Source organism: Urocitellus parryii, chromosome 16, assembly GCF_045843805.1.
Source record: "Urocitellus parryii isolate mUroPar1 chromosome 16, mUroPar1.hap1, whole genome shotgun sequence".
In the NCBI taxonomy this organism is placed as follows: Eukaryota; Metazoa; Chordata; class Mammalia; order Rodentia; family Sciuridae; genus Urocitellus; species Urocitellus parryii.
This window is the reverse complement of record NC_135546.1, coordinates 18,928,501-18,951,644: the sequence shown is the minus strand read 5'-3', so window position 1 is coordinate 18,951,644 and position 23,144 is coordinate 18,928,501. Positions and strand designations below refer to the sequence as shown.

At 41.1% G+C, this 23,144-nt stretch overlaps 2 protein-coding genes across 2 annotated transcripts in view; both read left to right on the top strand.

Annotated features, from left to right (window-relative positions):
* LOC144250605 (uncharacterized) overlaps positions 1–4,144 on the top strand; it is a 34,000-nt gene extending 29,856 nt beyond the window's left edge. Inside the window, 2 exon segments of the mRNA XM_077793509.1 lie at positions 954–1,218; positions 4,012–4,144. Coding sequence (XP_077649635.1) covers positions 954–1,218; positions 4,012–4,144 — 398 coding nt within the window.
* On the top strand, positions 1,151–21,257 carry LOC144250604 (uncharacterized). Its single transcript, XM_077793508.1, is given in 5 exon segments — positions 1,151–1,218; positions 18,417–18,543; positions 18,724–18,784; positions 19,355–19,416; positions 19,627–21,257. Coding segments are annotated over 5 exon segments (1,884 nt in total). The 5' UTR covers positions 1,151–1,215.
* Positions 21,258–23,144: the final 1,887 nt, after the last annotated feature.

Genomic DNA, 23,144 nt, shown 5'->3' with positions numbered 1-23,144 from the left:
CCATAGATCAGGAGCCTCCTCAAAGCAACAGAGGCCAGGAGGTGAGGAGAGTTACTAAATAGCTTTCAAATTGTTTCCATTTTTAGATATTATATATGGGTCATATATATGATATCGTTAAAAAGTGTTTCAAAAATTTGGAAACCGTGTCTTTCTAACATGAGATCGCATCAGCTGGGGGAAAAATATTTTATATATATATATATATATATATATATATATATATATTATATATATTATATATAATATATGATAGATAATATTCTGATTAGATGTACTTGGTGTGAGAAATATATATATATATTATATATTTTATATATAAATATATATTTTACATATAAAAATATATTTTATATAAATAAAATATATTATATAAGTATCCATTTTATATATAGAATATATTATATAAAATACACATTTTATATATAAAATATATATTTTATATATATAGAACATATTATATAAAATACGTATTATATATAAATATATAATATATTATATATATTTTATAAAAATATGATATATATTTTATATATACAAAAAATATACAAAATATATATTATATATAATATATAATAAAATATCGTTCTTTGTTTTTTAAGGTACTGGGGAATAAACCCAAAGGGGCTTGACCCCGACCTCTGAGCTCCATCTTCACCTTTTCATTTTATTTTAAGGCAGGGACTCACTGTTTGCAGATGCAGACCTGACCTTGGGCTCCTCCAGCCTCAGCCTCCTGGAGAAGCTGTGCTTTGTTTTTGTGTTGAGGTTAAACCCAGGGCCTCGCCATGCTCGGAAAGCACTCTATGGCTGAAGCCTAGCTCAGTGCCAGGTGTCCCCTCTGTCCCAGAGGCTAAGCCAAGGCTTCCCACGTGGATTCCTTCCCAGCACAGCCAGGAAGCTCCTCCTGAAAAGGGCTGGGGCCACGAATCTGTCACTCTACCTATTTTCAGTTAATGATTGGATGATGTTAGCTGTCAGTCACGATCCAGAGGCGGGCCTGGAGGCCATCCATCCTGGTCTATGGGAGGAACTGTCCAATCGGTGCGCAGAGGGAGGGGAAGGGCGGGCTTCCGCAAGCTCGCGGGCTTTTCTTCCTCACCGACTGGGCTGCTCCTCCTCCAGGGACCCGGGTGACTGCGCTGCCGTGTTCTCGGGGATCTCGGGTGCCCGCAGGTTCCTCCAGAGGACGCCAGGTCACCAGAGAAGCCAAAAATGGTGAGTTCGCTGAAGGTAGGCATTCAGCACCTGCCTTGGGGCCCGGCGGGCGGGCGGGCGGGCGAGCTGCTGAGTGGCGCGGATTCGCCGCTGTCGGGTGGCCCTGGGCCCTGTCCCCTGGTTCCCTGGGTTTGGAAGGGAGGCTCAGGTCCCAGGTGTCCCCTTTGCTCCCTACCAGTGGCCTGCACTCACTTTTCCCAACGTGTGGGAAGCAGGGCCCTAAGTGCACCTTCCTTCTCCCAGTGGAGCTCCACCCAGTGGAGGGCCTCCAAATTGCAGGCGCCTCCTGCCCTCTAAAAGGCCACCTTCCCCCCACCTCCAGCTCAGCCAGACATTCTTCTTCCCACTCGTTTCAAATGGACACCGCCTGCTAATTGTCATTATCGCTTAGTGAAGTATTGGAAAGAATCAATCAATCTTCCCTTCCCCCCTCCCTCCCCCTTCCCTTCCCCTTCCCTTTCCCCCTCCCTTCCCCCCTCCCTTCCTCCCTTCCCCTTGTGTTGGAATCTGGGCTGGCCTCCAATTTGTGATCCTCCTGCTTCAGCCTCCCGCTTAACTGGGGTTACAGGCCTGTGCCAAATGTCCCTGGCAAGAAGAACAGTTTTGAAAGCATTTGCTTTCTATTTGTGAATATTATCCTTGAGGGGAAAGAATGATCACTTCACACTTTCTTGTGTTTGGTCAGAATAACTGCTTTAAAGGGAATAAGGTGGTTGTTTGTAGATCCCAGGGGTATGGAATTCTGGGCTACATCAATAGAGTATAAGTGCTCCTTTTTCTGAGAGTCCATAATGTAGAGTCACACCCGTCCTGTAGTTAGGTAAGCACACGGGGTGATAATGATGTAGGGACAAAGGAGGCAAGGCACTGAAGAGAGCTGGAAACAGTTCTATGTGGCTGCAGCCAGTCTCAGAGGGCAATGCTTTGCTGTATTCAATCCATCCATCTCCTGAACCCCGAGTTCAGGTGGTTTCAGAATTTTATACCCAGCATGTAAGGGGAGGGGCTCAGAAGTTCACATTGTAATACCGGGACCCCCAAATAACTCTCGGACCACACAGTCTCATTCCAGTTAAGCCTTTGTTGCTGGCCAGTGGCAGACACTGTGCTCTGGAAAGAATGAGATGGTCAGAGTGGTGCCCCTGCCTTCAGTTGGCTCCATATTTAAGCACAAAAACCACAAAAGGGAAGTTTGGGGGTTCAGGCAACGTAAGCAAGCCTGAAAGTTGTGGTCAGTTAGTCTCCAGTTGGCCCCATAGATCATTGTGTGTTCTTGGGGGAATTTTCATGAACAAAAGAATCCAAACGGCCCCAGTCATGAGCTTTTTCAGTGTCATGGCTGAGTTCACAAAGTGGAGTCACCATAGTCAAGTTGTCACATCACACACATAAATGCAGGTTTTTCTTTCTCTGTTCTGGCCAAGTTAACCCTTCAAGGACAGCACCTGAGGAGGGGAGAGCTTCTTCTCCCCTTTTTTTCCTCCCCCACCAGCTGTTACCATGGAGCCCAGTTGGTGACTTGTCTGTGAAGCCCAGCTCAAAGCCAGAGGCCTTGTTTGCACATTTCTACAAACTACTATACTGGATACACGTGTGTAAAAAACTAGTAAGGGGGAGTCCAGCACCTGGAGTGCTGATTTCTTCCAGACTAGCAGCCCAGTAAAATAGGGGAACACAAAAATAGGAAGTTTATCCACACTGAACTTTTTTGTGGACACTCTTTTGTTGACAGTCCTAAAATTAGCCATGGTGCAGATTTCTGGAGAAACCCAGTTAGAATTTTCTGTGAAAAAAGGGGATGCCACTATACTAATGTCTGATTCCTTTACTGTCCTTCATCCCCAGCTCTTTTCAGTATGATTTTCAGAAAGGATCTGGCTGTGGTGCCCAGCCTGGCCTGAAAGCTGTGATCCTCCTGCCTCAGCTTCCCAATCTGTTGGGATTAAAGGCATGGACAACCCCAGCTACAGAAAATAGTTCATTTTAACCCAAATATTAGTTATCATACTAAGGAACATGGATTCATGTTACCATGAATGATGTGTGTGACCCTCCCTGGAAGAGATTACATCACTTCTTTCTTTCTTTCTTTCTTTCTTTCTTTCTTTCTTTCTTTCTTTCTTTCTTTCTTCTTTATTTTCTTTCTTTCTTTAATTTTTTTTCTTTTTTTTTCCCTTTATAATATACCAGGGATTGAACCAAGGGGCACTTAAACACTGAGCCACTTTCCAAGCCCTTATTATATTGTATTTTCAGACATGCTCTCACTAAGTTCCTGATGGTCTCACTAAGTTGCCGAGTCTGGCTTTGAATTTAGCAATCCTCCTATCTTAGCCTCTCAAGCTGCTGGGATTACAGTTGTGTGCCACTGTGCCTGGCCTCCATGAACTTTTATAAAAGAAACTGTGTATCACTGCATTAACCAATTGCATTGGTAGGAACATCAGACTGGTGGGGTCCAGAAAAAAAGTAAAGAAAATTTCTTCTGTATGTCTGTTATTGCATTCTGAGCTTTGATAGATTTTGGAGACGTCTGGTCAGGTTAGTGATATATTCTGAGAAGTTTTGAGATTGTGGTCTGATACAGAAATTAAGATGATTGGCTATTAAAGGGCTTAAGGTAGCCCGAGATAATGTTTGCTCTCCATACAGAACCCTGCCTTTCCACCCTCATGGTGGTCTAGTTAGCCAAAGTCAAGTACTCTGAAGGTTCTTTGATGTAGATGCAATTGTATAGAGAACTTGAGTTCACAGGTGTAAAAATCTTGTGGCTTTTTCTTTTATCTTCCTTAGGTGTAGGCACCATGTGCGATTTCTTGGGCAGAGGTTCCCTTTGGACACATCACAGAGTCCCATGTCCTCAGCCACTGTCCTCTCCTGGAGCTGCCACAGAGTGCCCATAGCTGCCGTGTGCCTTGCAGGGTGAACAGAATTTCAGGCCCTGGGTCAGCTGCTCCCAGAGGACAGCCTGAGGTGTGGGGTGCAGGCTCTCAGGGAAGCTGCTGGGGGCCCTGGGCTTTGGAATCTCCTGGAAAAGGCCTCATCTAAACAGCTACTTCCTTGGGACCTTGTTTTCCCCAAGCTCTGTTCCCATTCCTTGGAGCCAGGTGGACAGTCAGCCTGTGGATGCTGGTGCTGAGGGGCCAGGTCAGCAGTGACTCCTGCCCTTGAGGTCTCTCATGGTGTGAAGGAGCAAAACCTCTCCCAGAGCATAAGGACCACCCACCCCAGTGCAGAGCTGTGCAGACCTGAAAAGCCTCATAGACTGGAGTCATGGTCCAGGTGCCTGGGAGGGTGATCCTGGATGCTTTCCATGAGCCAGACCAGGAGGAAGCATGTCCCAGCTGTCAGGGACCTTCCCTGCCCCTTGAGCCTGACACATGTGTGCTCCCTCAGCACCAAAGATTTCTGTGTATCACTTTGAAATGATGTGCTCACTTATCTGAGGCCCAGGTTTATTTATTCAGAGCCAAATGGGATGGACTATTATTAAAGAGGCAAGAGAGAGGTGGATTAAAATCCACCTTTTTTGTTGTTGTTAAAAATCCCAGCTTACAGCCAGATACAGTGGTGCACACCTGTGATCCTTCCTGCTCCAGAGGCTGAGACAGGTGTGTTGCAAATTTGAGGACAGCCTTAGCAACTTAGCTGGGCTATGCAACCTGGTGAGACTGCGTCTCAAAATAAAATATAAAAATGACTGGGGATGTGGCTCAGTAGTAATATCTCTGGGTTTAATCTCGGGGGCTTCAAACAAAAAAGAAAAAAAAAAGAAAAAGAAAACACCTAATTGCCTAATTTACCTTTTGCTACCCCTGAGTATGTGTAGAAAGTTTGTAAGATTCAGATTTGTCTTTTCAGTGGTTTCAAATTGAAATCCAATCCTCGCTTCCAAAATACCACGTAAGATACAGAGAAACTCTGTCTTGCATTAGTGCTGCAGAATTTGAGTCCAATTCTACAAAAATAGTGGTGGATTAATTTATGAATGTGATTTCATTTTTTTTTTAAATATTTATTTATTTTTAGTTCTTGGCGGACACAACATCTTTGTTTGTATGTGGTGCTGAGAATCGAACCCGGGCCGCACGCATGCCAGGCGAGCGCGCTACCGCTCGAGCCACATCCCCAGCCCGAATGTGATTTCATGAAAACTAGTATCTGTCCTTCACAAGGTGATGAATTTGACAAAGGACGACAGTTTTTCACCGTTGTTGTCTGAACTTGGCAGGTTCATGCTAACTATGTGGTTTTTTGTTATCAGGAATGAAACCTAGAGGTGCTTAACCACCAGCCCCTTTTAGATCCTTTGTTTTGAGACAGAGTCTTGCTACATCATCTAGGGCCTCAGAGTCCTGAACCATTGGGGTTACAGGTATGCACCATCACAACCGTCTCATTGTAAATTTTAAGGACAATTTTGGCAGTACCTTGAATACCCAACTGTAATCATTCAATCACTGAATATCAGTGAAAGAGTAAATGACACCTGTTTTCTGCAAAAGAGAGATTCATGTGTCTAAATAACGGTGCTGATCCCCTCACCATCTCACCTAATTCCTGTTCCCTTTCAACTGCCTCCTTGTAGGGCCACCCCTTTGGGAGCTAGCCTTTTAGCTTATGAAATTTGGGAGTAACATAAATGCTCTCTCTATTCTCTCTGTCTTGTACAACATTTTGCCTGGTCTTAGATACATTTTACTATTTCCAATTTTTTGAAGAGTATTTTTTGTTGTGGCTGTAGTTGGACACAATACCTATTTATTTATTTTTATGTGGTGCTGAGGATCAAACCTAGGGCCTCTCATGTGCTAGGCAAGCAGTCTACTGCTGAGCCAGAATCCCAACCCTACTATTTCCATTTTTAGATGTAGTTTTTCTTAAATTTACCTCCACAATACAGTAAACCATGCCCTAAATTTCACAGAATTTACTGAAACACTCAGTGTTTTTTCCGAGAGTTTAGATCATGGGAACATTCAGTCTTCTTTGTGCGAAAGTGTGGTGTCTTTCCACTGATTTTGTTGTGTTGTTATGCCTCTAATTGTGTACCTTTTGTATTATAATCATTTTTATCTCTCACTACATGTAGCTTACCAAGCTACTCTCCAGCCCAAGAGAATTCGTATTGTAGACTGTTGTTTATTTATTTGCTTCCTCATTGAGTGCTGGGAATTGATGCCATGGACTTGCTCATGCTTAGTTATCTCCCAGAAATGAATTTCAATTTCTGAGCAATGTTCTGGAGGTGGGCAGGTGTTTTGCTGGGGAAAAAACCTACAGGCACTCGACCCCTGAGCACATCCTCAGCCCTTCTTATTTATGTGTGTTTTCTTTTTCTTTTTCAAAAAATATTTTGTATAGTTGTAGATGGACAGACTACCTTTATTTTATTTATTTTTCTGTGGTGATTAGGATCATACCCAGTGCCTCATAAATGTTAGCAAGTGGTCTGCCACTCAGCTACAGTCCCAGACCCCCTTTTTATTTTTGATGAAGACCAGTCTCACTAAATTTCTGAGTGTCTTGCTATGTTGCTGAGAGAGGCCTCAAACTTTTGCCATTTCCCTGCCTTGACCTCCCTAGTGGCTGATATTACAGGTGCACACCACTACACCAGTAGTTGGAATGAGTTTTGAAGACTTATCATCCAATTTCTGTCCAGATGCAAATAGTATTGAAAATCAGTTTTCTTGCTTTTGTTCATACTTTTGAAATTTGTAACTATGACTCTTCCTCTTTGCTTTATTTTTGCATTATTATGAAAAATGTATTTAGCATATAATATCGTTTCTTATGTATACATTTTTAAAACTTCATGGCTTTATAGTTTATTTACTTCTTTATTAGATATACTTTGTTTTCATGAGCAATTTTAGGCTTACATTGTTTTAGTCAGTGTTCTCTAGAGGAAAAATATCAAGAGGAAGTGTAATTATCAAAGGGGAGTCATTAGATTGGTCCACTTGACCCGAAGGTGGATGTCCACAGTGGCCATCTGCAGGCTGGAGAAGTACTAGCTGCAGAGTCCCAGAGGCCGAAGCCTCAGAACAAGGGGGATCAATGGTGCTGCCCTAGTCCAGACCAAAGATTCTGGAAACTCACTGGCAGTGTCCACTTTGGGAGAGTGAAGAATTTTGTTCCACCCAAGACACCATCCTATTGGATGGTGCTGCCTAGCTTAAGGAGGTTCTCCAGTTTGGCTCACTATCCCATATGCGCATCCTTTGTAGACACACCCTCATGGACACACCCAGAAACTCATTAATCATTGGCATCCTTTAACCCAATCAAGGTGACAATTAAATGTGCCATTACACATAGTATCAAATACCCCTTCTCTCCAGCTGATAGTCTCCACTGTTTTCAACATATTGCATTGGTGTAGGGTGTTTGTTAGTTACTAAACCAGTGTTGAACATTGGATAAAGAGAATGGATGAAGCAACATCTTATGATAAGCCAAAGTTCACCCTTTACCTTAGGGTTTCTTGTCTGTGTGATGTGATTGTGTGTGTCACGTCGTATACAAGATAATGTCATACAGAAGAGTTTCACTGCTCTGGGAATCCAATGTTCCACCTGTTCATCACTCCTCCTCATTCCTTCCTCCCTCTCTGCCCCCTAAGTCCCTGGCACCCATCAGTTCTGCTAGTGCATCTATAATGTTGTCTTTTTCAGAATTTTCATGACTTGGGATCTTACAGCACTTGGTCATTTCAAACTGGCTTCTCTCACTTACCATTCTGCCTTTAAGGGTGCTGTATCTTTCCAGGCTGCAGGGCTCATTTTCTGGGTGATGCTCTTCAGCTTGTCCATTCAGTATTGAAAGGTGCATCTTCCTTGCATCTAGCTTGGGCAGTTCTGGATATGGCTGCTGTAGTCACTGCAGTGAGGGTTCCTGTGCCCATAATTTTCACATCATTTGCATAGACACCTGGAGTGTGATGACTTAATTGTACCTTTTTTTGCATTTATGATTAAATTTTGCATTTATGATTATGAGCATCATTCATAGTCTTCTTTTCTATTCAATACTTTTCTTCATCTGTTTAATTTGGGTAATATGGTAACTTATGCCTCAGGAAGACTTAGGAGGTGTTAACTCAGCTTTTATGTTCTGGAAAAAAAGTAGAAAACTGGTGGCAGTTCTTATGTGTCTCATGGAAGCCTGTTTGAGATGTCAGAGCCTTGCTTTGCATTTTTGGGAAGTAATTAGTTATTGAGTCTGTTTTTCTCAGCAGCCATGGGCTCATCTGTTTTGTGTATTTCCCCTTGTGTGTAAGTTGTAGGAGATTGTCTCTCTCAAAGAAATGGTCCCGTTTCAGTAAGTTGTCTAATTTGTGTCAAGCACATTTGTGATAATCTGAAGTCCCAATGCATTGTTGACGATGACACTTTTAAATCTGTTAGTAGGTTTTCAGTCCTTGTTGTTTTTTTCTTTAATATTATTGTATATTTTACACTTTTTCTTTCTTTCTATTTATGTGGCAGTGAGGATGGAACCCAGTTTCTCCCAAGCACTAGGCAAGCACTCTTCCACTGAGCCACAACCCCAGTCTCTGTCCTCTGTATTCTTAGCCTTTTGTTAGTTAATCAGTGATGCTGATGTTCATGAAGAACTTGATTTTGCAGACTGCGGATTTCCTGATTGTGGTTTCATCAACACTTTCTCTGTTACCTACTGTTGAGAGCCACAGCCGAAGGGGCCCCAGCAAACTTTCAGACTGCCAGCTGGTGATTGGCTCACGACGGCCCAAGCTACTTCTAGCTGATTGGCTCCTCTGCGGTGATGCTCATTGGGCTGTTTCCCCGTGCTTTCAGACTACAGAGCTGGTCATTGCGGGACTTTTTGGCTCCTCCCACGTGACCCAGCCAATTTCCCTAAGAGCAGGAGGAGTGAGGGAGGTTGAGAGGCTTGTGGGAAGCCGGTGGTGGCAGTTGGGCTCTGAAGGTTTTTCCTGACGAGCTTTTTTGTTTGGCATGTGTGGTTCTAAAAATAAAGTTTGTTTCTTTTGACAAGTGGCTCCTGAATTGTGCCCAGCCAGACTGCGGCATTTGGTGGGCCGCATGGGGAACGACTGAGGGTAAGTGATAAGGTAAACTGCTTGCCCCTGAGGGCAGGGTGAGAGGATGGGTAGCCATTTTAAGATTCTTCTTTTGTTTTGCTTCACTTTTGTTTGAAGTTGCCTGTCCTTGGAGATGAGTGAGACAGAAGAAAAACCGCTCACATCTAAGGAAAAACTATTTACATCTGAGGAACAGATAGGGAGAAAGGACGGATGCACATTTCAGGAGGATAGAAAGGCTATAATGATTTTTTGTTGTTCCATTTTTATTTCATTCTATCTCGGTTTTGTTTGGCGTTATCATGTTGGGTTGTAGTATAGTAGAAATATGGGATCAGAAACTAGTAAAAAACAAACCGAAAGAGTGTTAAGTAAATTGTTAGAGGAAGGAGGCATCCCAGTAAAATCAAGAGCAGTCAGGTCATACGTTGATACAATACAAAAATGTAGCCCATGGCTTTTTAAGGAGGAGTTGTTGAATATATCACAATGGAACCATCATGGTGAAGATTTAAAAAGAATAGAAAAGAAAAGCCCAGGGACTCTGCCAGTTGGCACATTGCCATTGTGGATGTTCGTATGTTGTTTGCTTAGTCCAAAGGCCTCTTAAGCTAGTCAGAGAAAGAAAGTGTCAAGCAGAAAAAGCCGTCTGGGGGAAAGTTACATCAGGAGACTGCTATTAACACTTTTCTATCACCAGAGGGTGTAAGTGTCCAACCAACAACACCACCTCTACAAGAGACTGCTACTAACACCTTTCTATCACCAGAGGACGTAAGTGACCAACCAACAAGGCCACCTCCATATGCTGGGAGGCCCCCAACCCCCGCAGCAGATAGTTGGGATCCTGAGACAGGATCTCAAATATGCTCTGTATTTGAGGCAGGAGGGCAGCGAATTCACCATGCTTTAAATTTCAAAAAAGTGAAGCAGCTAAAAGAGGCTGTAACAACCTATAGTCCTCAAGCACCCTTCACTGTAAGCATGGTCGAATCCTTTACCAACTTGAACATGACGCCAGCAGATTGGGCTAATATGTGTAAAGCTGTGCTAAATGGAGGACAATACCTGTTATGGAAGGTTGCCAATGAGGAATTTTGCAAGGAGACAGCTAGGCAAAATGCAGCAGCTGGTTATCCTCAGAGAAATCTAGATATGTTGTTAGGAAAGGGACCTTATGAGGATCAGCAGCAACAAATTGCATATGATCCTGGTGTATACGCACAAATTGTTGCAGATGCGGTTAGGGCATGGAAGACATTACAAGGGCATGGAGGTTTACAAGGTCAATTATCTAAGGTAATACAAGTGCTAATGAATCTTATGCTGAATTTGTAGATAGGCTTATTCAAACAGCTACTAGAGTTTTTGGGAATACAGAACAAGCAATGCCATTAATAATACAACTGGCTTATGAGCAAGTGAATCATTGGTGCAGAGAAGTCATTAGACCATGGAAACATGAAGATTTAAACACATATATTAAATTATGTAGAGACATTAATGAACAAGGGCAAGTCGTGGCAGCTGCAGTAAAACAGGCTTTAGATGCCAGAGACATTAATGAACAAGGGCAAGTCGTGGCAGCTGCAGTGAAACAGGCTTTAGATGCCAGAGACATTAATGAACAAGGGCAAATCATGGCAGCTGCAGTAAAACAGGCTTTAGATGCCAGGCCAAGAACATGCTACGATTGTGAAGAAGCAGGACATTTTAAAAGGAATTGCCCCAAAGGAGGAGGGTTTAACAAAACTAGGTATCAAAGGAGTAGAATACCGGGTATTTGCCCAGGATGCCGTAGAGGGAAACATTGGGCTAATGAATGCCATTCTCAAACCACCATAGAGGGTACTCCATTATCAAAAAATGAACAAGGACCAGGTGTTTATCCACGATATCATGGAGAAAGACATCGGGCTCCATTGCCAAAAAATGGACAGGGGGGCCCAATGCTCCGGGGCCCCAAATCACAAATATATGGAGCACTGGAGGAACCCAGCAACCCCATCAGGGTAGTGCCCAGGACACATTGTCCATCAGATCCCTCATCAGACAAACCAGAGGGAGCGCAGTGTTGGACATCTGCGCCTCCGCCAGATCAGTACTAACTCCAGAGATGGGAGTTCAAATCATTCCCACAGGGGTGAAAGGATCTCTTCCCAAAGGAACGGTAGGCTTATTATTGGGACGCAGCTCTTCTACTCTAAAAAGACTTATGATAAGTCCTGGGGTAATTGATCCTGATTATGAAGGTGAAATAAAAATTATAGCCAGTTCTCCAAAGGGTATATCAGTAATTTCACCCGGAGATAGAAGAGCACAGTTACTAATAATACTCAGCCTACATGATAAATTTTCCAGTCATACTGTAGAAAGAGGTTCCAAGGGATTAGGCTCCACAATTGTAGATTGGGCTATGCTTTCTTTGAATTTAGATTCTCGCCCCATGCTAAAACTAAATATCCAAGGACATGAATTTAATGGGCTACTGGATACAGGTGCAGACCTTAGCATCATCTCTCATCAAGAATGGCCAAAACATTGGCCATTACAACAGGCCACTCAAACGCTTCTAGGCCTAGGAGTGGTGACTAATCCCCATAGAAGTGCAATGGTATTAGATTGGAAGGATCCTGAAGGATGTGAAGGAACTATACAGCCATATGTATTGGATCATATTCCCGTAAATTTATGGGGACGAGATGTCCTAGATCAATTAGGATTGACATTAACAAATACCATCAACCAAAATGCACCCACTATTATGACTAGACAAGGTTTTAGGAAAGAATAAAGATTAGAAAAACAAGAACAAGGTATAGCAGCACCAATACAAATAGATCAAGAAATGGACACACATGGGTTGGATTTTCAGAAAGGGCCACTGAGACAATAAAAATTACTTGGAAATCAGAAAGACCAGTATGGGTTCCTCAGTGGCCCCTGACTAAAGAAAAGATACAAGCAGCCCATGACCTGGTCAAACAACATTTAGCAGAAGGACATATACAACCTTCTGTATCTCCCCATAATACTCCAATTTTTGTCATCAGAAAGAAATCTGGTAAATGGAGATTATTGCAAGATTTAAGAGCCATTAATAATGAGATGGTTATTATGGAACCTGCTCAATCGGGGATTCCTCAATTGTCTGCTTTGCCAAAAACTTGGTGTGTTTTAGTCATAGATATTAAAGATTTTTTTTTTCAATTCCAATTCATCCTGAGGATAATCCACGTTTTGCATTTACTATCCCTGCACTGAATCATGAAGGTCCTGATCAGAGATATGAATGGAAAGTACTCCCTCAAGGGATGGCTAACAGCCCAATTATGTGTCAAATTTATGTTAACAAAGTAATCCAGCCACTTAGAAATCAAAATCCTGAACTACAAATATTTCACTATATGGATGATGTATTATTAGCACACAAAGATAAAAACACATTGCTAGAATGTTATGCCACACTCACAAACTTATTAAAAAATTATAATCTAGAGATAGCAATAGATAAAGTACAATTAAATTTTCCAATTAATTATTTAGGAGTTCTATTATCCTCAACCATGGTCCGTCCACCAAAAATTCAAATACGAGTAGATCAACTCAAATCACTTAACGACTTTCAAAAGTTATTAGGAGACATAAATTGGATAAGGCCTTATCTAAGTATACCAACAGGAGTGTTGGGACCTTTATTTGATATCCTAAAAGGTTTATCAGATCCAAATTCACCCCGAATGTTAACGCCTGAAGCAAGAAAGGCATTAAAAATCATGGAAACATATATGGAAAATATGCATTTGGATAGAATTGATATAAGTTTGCCTTTTTTATGTATTGTACTACCAACAAAAAATATTCCTACAGGAGTATTTTGGCAAGAAGGTCCATTATTATGGATACATTTATCTTATTCTCCTAACACTATTCTTACTAGTTATCCTGAGGCTGTAGGACAATTAATACTCAAAGGAATAAAAGCAGCAAAGGGAGTGTTTGGAATTTCTCCCAATAAAATGATTACTCCATATACTATGAATCAAATTGATGAGTGAGCTAATGAGTTAAATAGTTGGGCAATAATTGTGTGGAAATCTAATGTTTCATTTGATAACCACTTATCATCTAATCCTTTATTGTCTTTTTGGTCATTGCATCCTGTAATTTTTCCAAAAATGACAAGGAAAAACACCTATCATGAATGCTCCAAATATATTCAGTGATGGGTCAAATAATGGTACAGCAGCAATAGTTACACCTGATCAAACTTTTACATTTTTAGTACCCAAACAATCGTCTCAAAAGGTAGAGCTTAATGCAGTATTACAAGCTTTTGTGATGTTTAAAGATTCTGTATTTAATTTATTATCTGATAGGCAGTATGTAGTTAATGCTATAGTATCCCTTGAAGATGCTGGTAGGATTTCCCCTTCTTCTACTGTTTTCTCTTTGTTTTCCACTATACAAAGTCTAATCTGGGACAGAAAAGATCCATTCTTTATAGGACATATCAGGGCACATACAGGATTGCCTGGAGCCCTTAGTTTGGGCAATGATTTAGCAGATAAACTACACATGACATACATATTTTCTCTACACTAGAAGAAGCTATAAATTTTCATAAAAAGTTCCATGTGCGTGCTAATACTTTACAAAAGCGTCTTAAAATAACTAAGGAACAAGCTAGACAAATAATAAAACAATGTCAAAATTGTGTGACCTTTTTACCACAAGTTAATCTTGGAGTCAATCCTAGAGGACTGATGCCTAACCATATTTGGCAGATGGACGTCACACACTTGCCAGAATTTGAAAAATTAAAATATTTGCATGTTACAGTTGATACTTCTTCTGGATTTTTGATGGGCTCCCTTCATGCCGGAGAAAAAACTAAAGATGTTATAGCTCATTGCTTACAAAATTTTGCCACTGTGGGCGTTCCAAAACAGTTAAAACCAGATAATGCCCCTGGTTATACTTCTACCTCTTTTAAACAATTTTGCTCAACATTTGGCATTACTCATATAACAGGAATCCCATACAATCCACAGGGACAAGGCATAGTTGAAAGAGGTCATTAAACTATTAAAATGTACTTATTAAAGCAAAAAGAAGGAATTGGGAAGGGGTATATATTCCCCAAAGTTAAACTTAAAATAACCCTTTTTACTCTAAACTTTTAAAATTTGGATTCATCAGGGCTTAGTGCTGCAGAAAGGCATATGTGTCCAAAAAATGTACATAAGCCCAAGGTACGTTGGAAGGATATTCTAACAGGACAATGGAAAGGTCCTGACCCAGTAATTGTCTGGAGTCAGGGGGTCTGTTTATGTGTTTCCACAGGGAGAACAGCAGCTGATTTGGATTCCAGAGAGATTAACTAAAGTGATTTCTTTCTTTTTTTTTTTTTTTTGGGTTAGAGACAGAATTTTTTAATATTTATTTTTCAGTTCTCGGTGGACATAACATCTTTTGTTTTTGTGTATGGTGCTGAGGATCGAACCCGGGCTGTACGCATGCCAGGCGAGCGCACTACTGCTTGAGCCCTAACTAAAGGTATTTCTACAGACCAAAAAGAAGATGATTTGGCTCAAATCCATAACAGTTGATATCCAGAACTCCAGTTTGGCTACTCTTACATCTGTGACAGAACCAGGATGCTCTTTTCAATATCTATTTTATTATTGCCCTTTTCCACATCATGAAGTTCTATTTTGTGTTTTGAGCTCATACAGACCTAGGTTAATGTTTTGCTGATCAGTTCTATTTTTTGACTATAGAGTTTTTAAACATTGCAATGGAGATTTCACCTGTAAAAATTTATAAGGCCTTTACTATTATGTGTTGTGTGCACACTTGTGTTTTATGTTGTATGTTTGTATGTACGTTTGTCCATATATCATATATGATGAGGGCTCATGAAAAAATGGATCCAAATATTTTTTTTTTTCACGTGATTTATATGGTTTATTTTAAATTGGGTAAACAACTGTTGAGGATTGTTTTAATATGTGAACAAAAAAGCAGGTTAACAGATCTGTTTGTTTACTTTCACCTTTCCTTTTCATTATATTTAATAATTCTCTTCAAGATAATGTAAATTGTTAAGAAAATTGTTTTCTTTTAGTGCCTTCTGGAATGTTACATAATTTTTTCTTTAGCCATTATTGCCAGAATTCCTATTTTCATCCCTGTGCCGGTGAAGACAAAGATAAAACCAATCTACAGCTTCTGCAATAGCCATCACTGAACTGCTTGCAGAACTTGCCTGGACTATGTATCACTTGTATGCATTGTGAACTCACCTGTATGCATTGTGAACTATCTGTTGGTGCAGTGACTTGTGGTAGCGTTGGGGTATTTTTGCTGATGATGTCATTGGTGGTACAATTTTTCCAAAAGGAGCCGTCAATTGTCTTGGTGTATCTTCCTCACTTCTGCTTGTCATGATCGTTCATCAAAAATTTGGGGGCCAACAGACGTGAGGCAAAGAACCTCACCCCCCCCCCCGCTGGTACAAAGACCTATCCACAGGTGTGACTGTATACTGGATCGGTAGTCAGTGATGGGTAAGATCCAATTGCCATGGTACCAACCTAAGATAATGGGTAAGGACCATATGTACTATTGGACAACCCAAGGCAGGCATGGTCCTTAAGCCACATGCTTTTTGTTTAAACAGAGAGGGGGAGATGTTGAGAGCCAAGCTGAAGGGGCCCCAGCAAACTATCAGACTGCCAGCTGATGATTGGCTCACAGCGGCCCCAGCAACTTCTAGCTGATTGGCTCCTCTGCAGTGATGCTCATTGGGCTGTTTCCCCGCCCTTTCAGCCTATGGACCTGCTCATTGGGGGACTTTTCTGGCTCCACCCACGCAACCCAGCCAATCGGCCTCAAGAGCAGGAGGAGTGGGGGAGGTTGAGAGGCTTGTGGGAAGCCGGTGGTGGCAGTAGGGCTCTGAAGGTTTTCCTTAGGAGCTTTTTTGTTTGGCGTGTGTGGTTCTAAAAATGAAGTTCGTTTCTTTTGACACGTGGCTCCTGAGTTGTGCCCAGCCAGACTGCGGCAACCTACCTGTGGTCAATTTAGGTTTACCTTGCTCTTCTTTCTCTGGTTTTCTGAAGCGGCAGTTTCATTGGTTGCTTTTAGCTGTTCTTTTCTGAAATGTGTGTTGGATGACTTAGATACCAATACAGCGCCACCTCTGGTGTTCTCTATGAATTTCCTATGATGGACTTTTACATTTTTTTCTTTCAATTTTCACCTTTTCTCTTGAGTCACCTCTTTGTCCTGTGTCTGTTCAGAGCCCTGTGTTTCATGTCCCCTTCCCTGGAGGCTTTTCAGTTTCTTCTGATCTGATTTCTGCTTTAGCTCTCATGTTCTTTGAGCATACATGGGATTTCACTGGTGGTGCACTTGTAGGGGTGTGGTTTATGTCCTGTAGTATGTTTCTGTGACCCTGAGACCTCAGTGTGCTTCCCGTTTGGTTGAAGGTCCATGAAGCCCTCCTGTCTGCATCATTGTCCTGACAGATTTGGGCTGATGTCTCTGAGGGTAATTGTGGGTTCTTCATTGTTTGGGGTGGTTCTGTATGGTTTCAGTCTTTGAGTATGCTTCTGTGTAAGTGGCAGGGACATTTTCTTTTTGTCTGTTCCATCACTGTGCAGACATCATAGCATGCTTACAGATGTGAATGGTGGCCTCTTTCACATGCAGACTGTGTGGGATAGTTCAGAATTCTGGGCTACAAACTTGTTGCTTTACCACACTCTGGAAGAGCTTCTGCCTTAGGTTTGTTTGCACCACCATTGCTACAGGCACGATGAATCTCTTTCACCACAGACAACCATTGCATATGTGGCCCAATCTTGTTCAAAATGTTCTTGAGCACAACATTGGTATGTGTCTCATGACTGTACATTATGGTAGTGAACCAGCTCCTGTTAAGAAGAGTTTGACAATCATTGGACATTCATTGTTGCTGTGAGACTTAGAAAAATAGTGCCTGCTGTTTATTAAGAAGATTGTTTTCAGAGTTATAAAACTTTGTATGGCTGTTGTTTGGACAAGGTGACATTTTTGTGTTTTTTTTTAGAGAGAAGAGAATTTTTTACATATTTATTTTTTAGTATTCGGCGGACACAACATCTTTGTTTGTATGTGGTACTGAGGACTGAACCTGGGCCGCACGCATGCCAGGCAAGCGCACTACTGCTTGAGCTACATCTCCATCCCATGGTGACATTTTTGGGTCATAGAGTTATTTCTAAGACACGTGCCATCTTTCCACTTACCCCATTCTGCTTTGACAGTAACCACAAGAAATTATCAAATTGTTGTGTTTATTAATAAATACATTAAATTAATCAAATAGAGAACTCATGTTTATTTTGGTCATATAATAGTAAGCTAGTTCACTAAATTTGTTCTGGAGTAAAGCACCTGCAAACTTCTAGTTGTTATTAGTGTAATCACACAGAATGAGCTCAATCTCCAGTTAACACATTGTGACCACCTGTGTGAAATGTTGTCTAAATGTTGTCTATGAAGGAATCTCCTTAGTGACCCCATGCCCAGAGGGTGGGAGTGGGGGCTGGTTCTAGGCATTTCTTTAAGTATGGAACAATAGACTTTCAGAGGAAACAAGACATCAGTAAATACCATGTTGCCTACATTAACCTTGTAGGTACAGGGAGCCACTGTAGTTGACAGAATCTCTCTCAAATGCTTAGTTTTATGATTCCTGCATTTTTCTACTCATCAGCTTTCTTTTCTAAAGATACGTACTATCAGAAGTGCTTATATTAGTTCTGTCCCACACAGGACATTTGTAGGACATGTAACAGAGGTGCAACCATTAAAGAAGTTAGGAGTGATCTGGGAGCCTGTCTTACTTCCTGTGAACTCCCCAAAGGAAGGGTATAAATCACTATGATGTTTGCCTTCTGAGTAGCCAATTTCTAGTGTTGGAATGGGTGTAAGAAATTGAGTGCAGTAAAGATTTGATGGACCAAATCATGGAATTAATCAGGAGGCCAGGGAATCATGTGAACATCATGAATGTTGAGTGCAGATTTCTCATGCTGTCATTCTCTCCTGGCCTCCACTATACATTTGTGGGATATTTTAGATCTCAGTGACCTTTGAGGATGTGGCTGTGATCTTCACCAAGGAGGAGTGGGCTTTTCTGGATGCCCCCCAGAAGAACCTTTACAGAGATGTGATGCGGGAAGTCCTCAGAAACCTGGCTTCTATAGGTAATAATGTTGGTTTTAAAATTAATCAAATCGAGAACTCATGTTTATTTTGGTCATTTATGTAGAAGGTGAAAAGGAAATCAGTTGGTGAATTATTGAAGTATAAATGGCACCTAAAATTTGGCAAAGCATTTCTAGGTCCTAAATATTCATAAAGATTGTTATGTTGTCTCATTTTAGGAAACAAGTGGGAAGACAAGACCACTGAAGATCAGATTGAAAACTGTGGAAGCAACCTAAGGTAACTGTACCCACAAGAGGAATTCGTGAGGGAATCTGAGAACTGTCATATAATTTTTAAAGCAAACCAACCGAAGAAGTATGCATAATTTGAAAATGTATTTATTCTTATAATATTTTTTACCAGAAATATATACTTATCTGTGACAGGTATTCAGTCTTTTCAAAGTATTTGACATGCAAAAAGGACTATGAAATTGCATATGTGAATATGACTATGTGAATAATAGCCATAGAGAAGCTGTGTTGCAAAGGATTGTTTCCTTTTAATCTCTTTATTTTCAGGCAACTTTAACAAGTCAGAAAATCTAGCCTTTACCTGATGTTGGTAGAAATGTAAAGACCTATAAATAAATAGAAAACTGAATTAGTTAGGTATCAATTATGTGCTGGTCACTTCTTCTTCAAAGAAGTCCTATGGTAAACTTCAAACTTTCCCCACAGAATAGTGTGGGGAAACCTTCAAATCGATTCCAATTCTTAATCAAACAAAGACAAATTTTAATAGATTAAATCCATGTGACTTCATTATGTGTGCAAAAGATTTCATATGTCCTTCATTCCTTCATAGGCACATCACATCTCACTCTGGACACAAATACTATAAGCATGAGGAATGTGAAGAGAAGCCATGTGAATTTAAACAATATAGGAAATCTATGGTTTCTCTCAAAAGTGTTCACACACAAATGTTGTTACAAACTGGAGATAGACCACATGAAAGTACAGTATGTGGGAAAGTCATCAGTTGTTCCAATGACATTCAAAGACATGAAGAAACTCATACTGGGTGGCAACCCTGTGAATGTCAACAATGTGGTGAAGCCTCTTCTTCTCTCCCAGGTGTTCAAAGACACATGATAACACACAGTGGAGATAAACCTTTTCAGTGTGAGGTGCGTGGGAAAGCCTTTCATTTCTCCTCTTTATTTAGAAGACATGAAAGAACTCACTCTGGAGAGAAACTCTATGAATGTAAACAAGATGGTCGAACCTTTAGTTCACAGACAAGTCTTCAAAAGCACAGGATCGCACACACAGGGAATGCACATTTCAAATGTAAGGTATGTGGGAAAGACTTTGCTTATCCCAGATTACTTAGAATACATCAGAAAACACATACTGGAGAGAAGCCCTACGAATGTAAGCAGTGTGGCAAAGCCTTTGCTAGATCTCGTTACCTTCACATACATGAAAGAACTCATACTGGAGAGAAGCCCTATGTATGTAAGCAGTGTGGCAAAGCGTTTGCTACATCCAGTGAACTTCAAATACATGGAAGAGTGCATACTGGAGAGAAGCCCTATGAATGTAAGCGGTGTGGGAAAGCCTTCACTCAGTCCTCTCACCTTCACTCACATGAACAAACTCATACTGGAGAGAAGCCCTATGAATGTAAGCAGTGTGGCAAAGCCTTTGCTAGATCCAGTGAACTTCAAATACATGGAAGAGTGCATACTGGAGAGAAGCCCTATGAATGTAAGCAGTGTGGCAAAGCCTTTGCTAGATCTGGTGACCTTCACATACATGAAAGAACTCATAGTGGAGAGAAGCCCTATGTATGTAAGCAGTGTGGCAAAACCTTTGCTACATCCCGTCAGCTTCTTGAACATGGAGGAACACATACTGGACAGAAGCCTTATGAATGTAAGCAGTGTGGAAAAGCCTTTGCTAGATCTAGTCACCTTCAGATTCATGGAAGAACACACACTGGAGAGAAGCCCTATGAATGTAAGCAGTGTGGAAAAGCCTTTGCTAGATCTAGTCACCTTCAGATTCATGGAAGAACACACACTGGAGAGAAGCCCTATGAATGTAAGCAGTGTGGAAAAGCCTTTGCTACATCTAGTTGCCTTCAGATTCATGGAAGAACACATACTAGAAAGAAACCCTTTGGATGTCAACAATGTGGAAAAACATTTGCTTCATCTTGTCATCTTCGCATACATGGAAGAATGCATACCGGAGAAAAGCCCTATGAATGTGTACAATGTGGAAAAGCCTTTACTGCTGCCTCTTACCTTCAGATACATAAACGAACTCATACTGGAGAGAAGCCCTATGAATGTAAGCAGTGTGGCAAAGCCTTTGCTAGATCTTCTGCCCTTCGCAGACATGAAAGAACTCATACTAGAGAGTAGTCCTATGTATGCAAACAATGTGGCAAAGCCTTCACTCAGTCCTCTTACCTTCACTCACATGAACAAACTCATACTCGAGAGAAGCCTTATGAATGTCAACAATGTGGAAAAGCCTACACTACTGCCTTTTACTTTCGGATGCATAAACACACTCATACTGGAGAGAAGCCCTAAGAATGTAGGCAGTGTGGCAAAGCCTTTGCTAGATCCAGTGACCTTCACAGACATGGAAGAATGTATACTGGAGAGGTGCCCAATGAATGTCAACAACGTGGAGAAGCCTTTGCCACATCTTGTCTGCTTCACACATGTGAAAGAACACATACTACATAGAAGTTGTATGCATGAAAACAATTGGTAAACTCTTCTGTTATTACTGTTTCACTCATATACATGTAGGAAGTTTACTGGAGAAAAATCCTTTGAATGTGAAATATGGTAAATCACATTTCATATCATCCTCAAAGACAAGAGAGGCTCACACAGCTGTAAATTTGTGTGTGTGTGTGTGTGTGTGTGTGTTTGTGTGGGTGTATGAATGTATGTGTGTGTGTGTGAGAGAGAGAGAGATCGATCAATCAATCGATCCACTGGGGATTTAGTCTGGTGGTGATCTACCACTGAGCTACATTCCAGTTCCTTTTTACTTTTTATTTTGAGACGGGGACTTGCTGAGTTTCTTAGGGTCTTCCTAAGGTGCTGACGCTAGCCTCCAACATTGATTCTTCAGAATCAGCCTCTCGAGTCTCAGGAATTAAAGGCATACACCACCACATCCAACTGAATAACTCTTTAAATGTGAAAAATATCACAAATCATTCCATTTTCCCCGTTGCCTTCAAAGCCATTTCACTCACATTGAAAAACAAACCGTCTGAATTTGGGGGATTTGCTACATTCTGTCAGCTCTATTTCCTTTATTATATATGAAAACACTCATGCAGAGAAGCCCTGTGAATGTGAGAAATGTGGGAAATCTTCTAGTTTTCTCATTTTTTTTCCTAAGGACTGGGAATATTGTTTTGGAATAAAAAGAATAAATCCTATGCAAGTAAGAAATATAAAGGGTTCAGCTGTTCTAGTTTTGTTCAGTTGTATGAAAGGACTCATACTGTAGAAAATGCTGAGGATAAGCCATGTGGGGCAGTATTCAGTTTTGAGAGTTTTCTCCAAAGGCATAAAAGAATTCACATCTGTGAAAATCCTTTTTCTATTTTTAAAAATTGTAGTAACACTTTCAACTTTCCAGGTCCCTTTGAACAGCATTTAAGAAATCACACTGGAGAAAAGCCCTGTATGTAGAAATGTGGTGAGAACTTTGCTTGTTTCAGAACCATTTGAATTTGTTCAGACTTGAGGAAAATTTTATTTTATTTCATTTTATTTATTTATGTTGAGATAACCACTGTAGCTGTGTGAAAATGGTGTGTGCCTTCATTTCTTTCTTTCTTTTTTTTTAATGTATTCAGAGGTAACAAAACTGCACCCTGGGTTGGAGGGGAGCATTGCATCAGCATGAAGGTTTGAAAGCAACATGTTTCTCTGGGTTAAATCTCTCTTATTGTTAGATTCCATTTTCCCGTATTTTAAGTCTTTTGTGTCTAACGTTTCATTACATATTGTGTATGTTAGTTTAGGCCTCTCCACTCCAGCCTTTGGTACAGATTGGTGAAATGGCTCTTCTGAACTTCTTTCCTCTCTTTCTTTGTTCAGATTTCACCCAGGAGTGCTCTAGCACTGAGTTTCTCCACAGTCCTTTTAATTGTTATTTTTTGAGAGGGGATGAGGCTGTCAGCTGGGACCATAGGGATGTGTCTATGTACCCTGCAGCTGGCCTCTTCCTTTTCCTTGATTGCTTATTGATCTGTTGTTGGCTCTGGGACCACCACTCTTGTCACTTGTGCTTGTTCTAAGGCTCATGTATTGTGCTGTAGGTAGGCACATTAAAGAGAATTATAAAACAATGTCATTTGTGTATATTGTTTAGAGAGGCACTTTTTCAAAATATATTTTGCCCTATACTTGAGTTGCTTACTCTTTTCTTTTCCCAGTTCTGGGGACTGAATCCTGCCTTGTGCATGCTAGGCAGGGATTCTAGCAGTGAACGCTCCGTAGCTCAGGTGGTGAGTTTGCTGCAGCTGTGAGTGTGGACCCCACGGATAACCACATAAGCCGATGTAGCTCTGCAGGTGTTTCCTCTACAATTGCAGCTGATCTCTT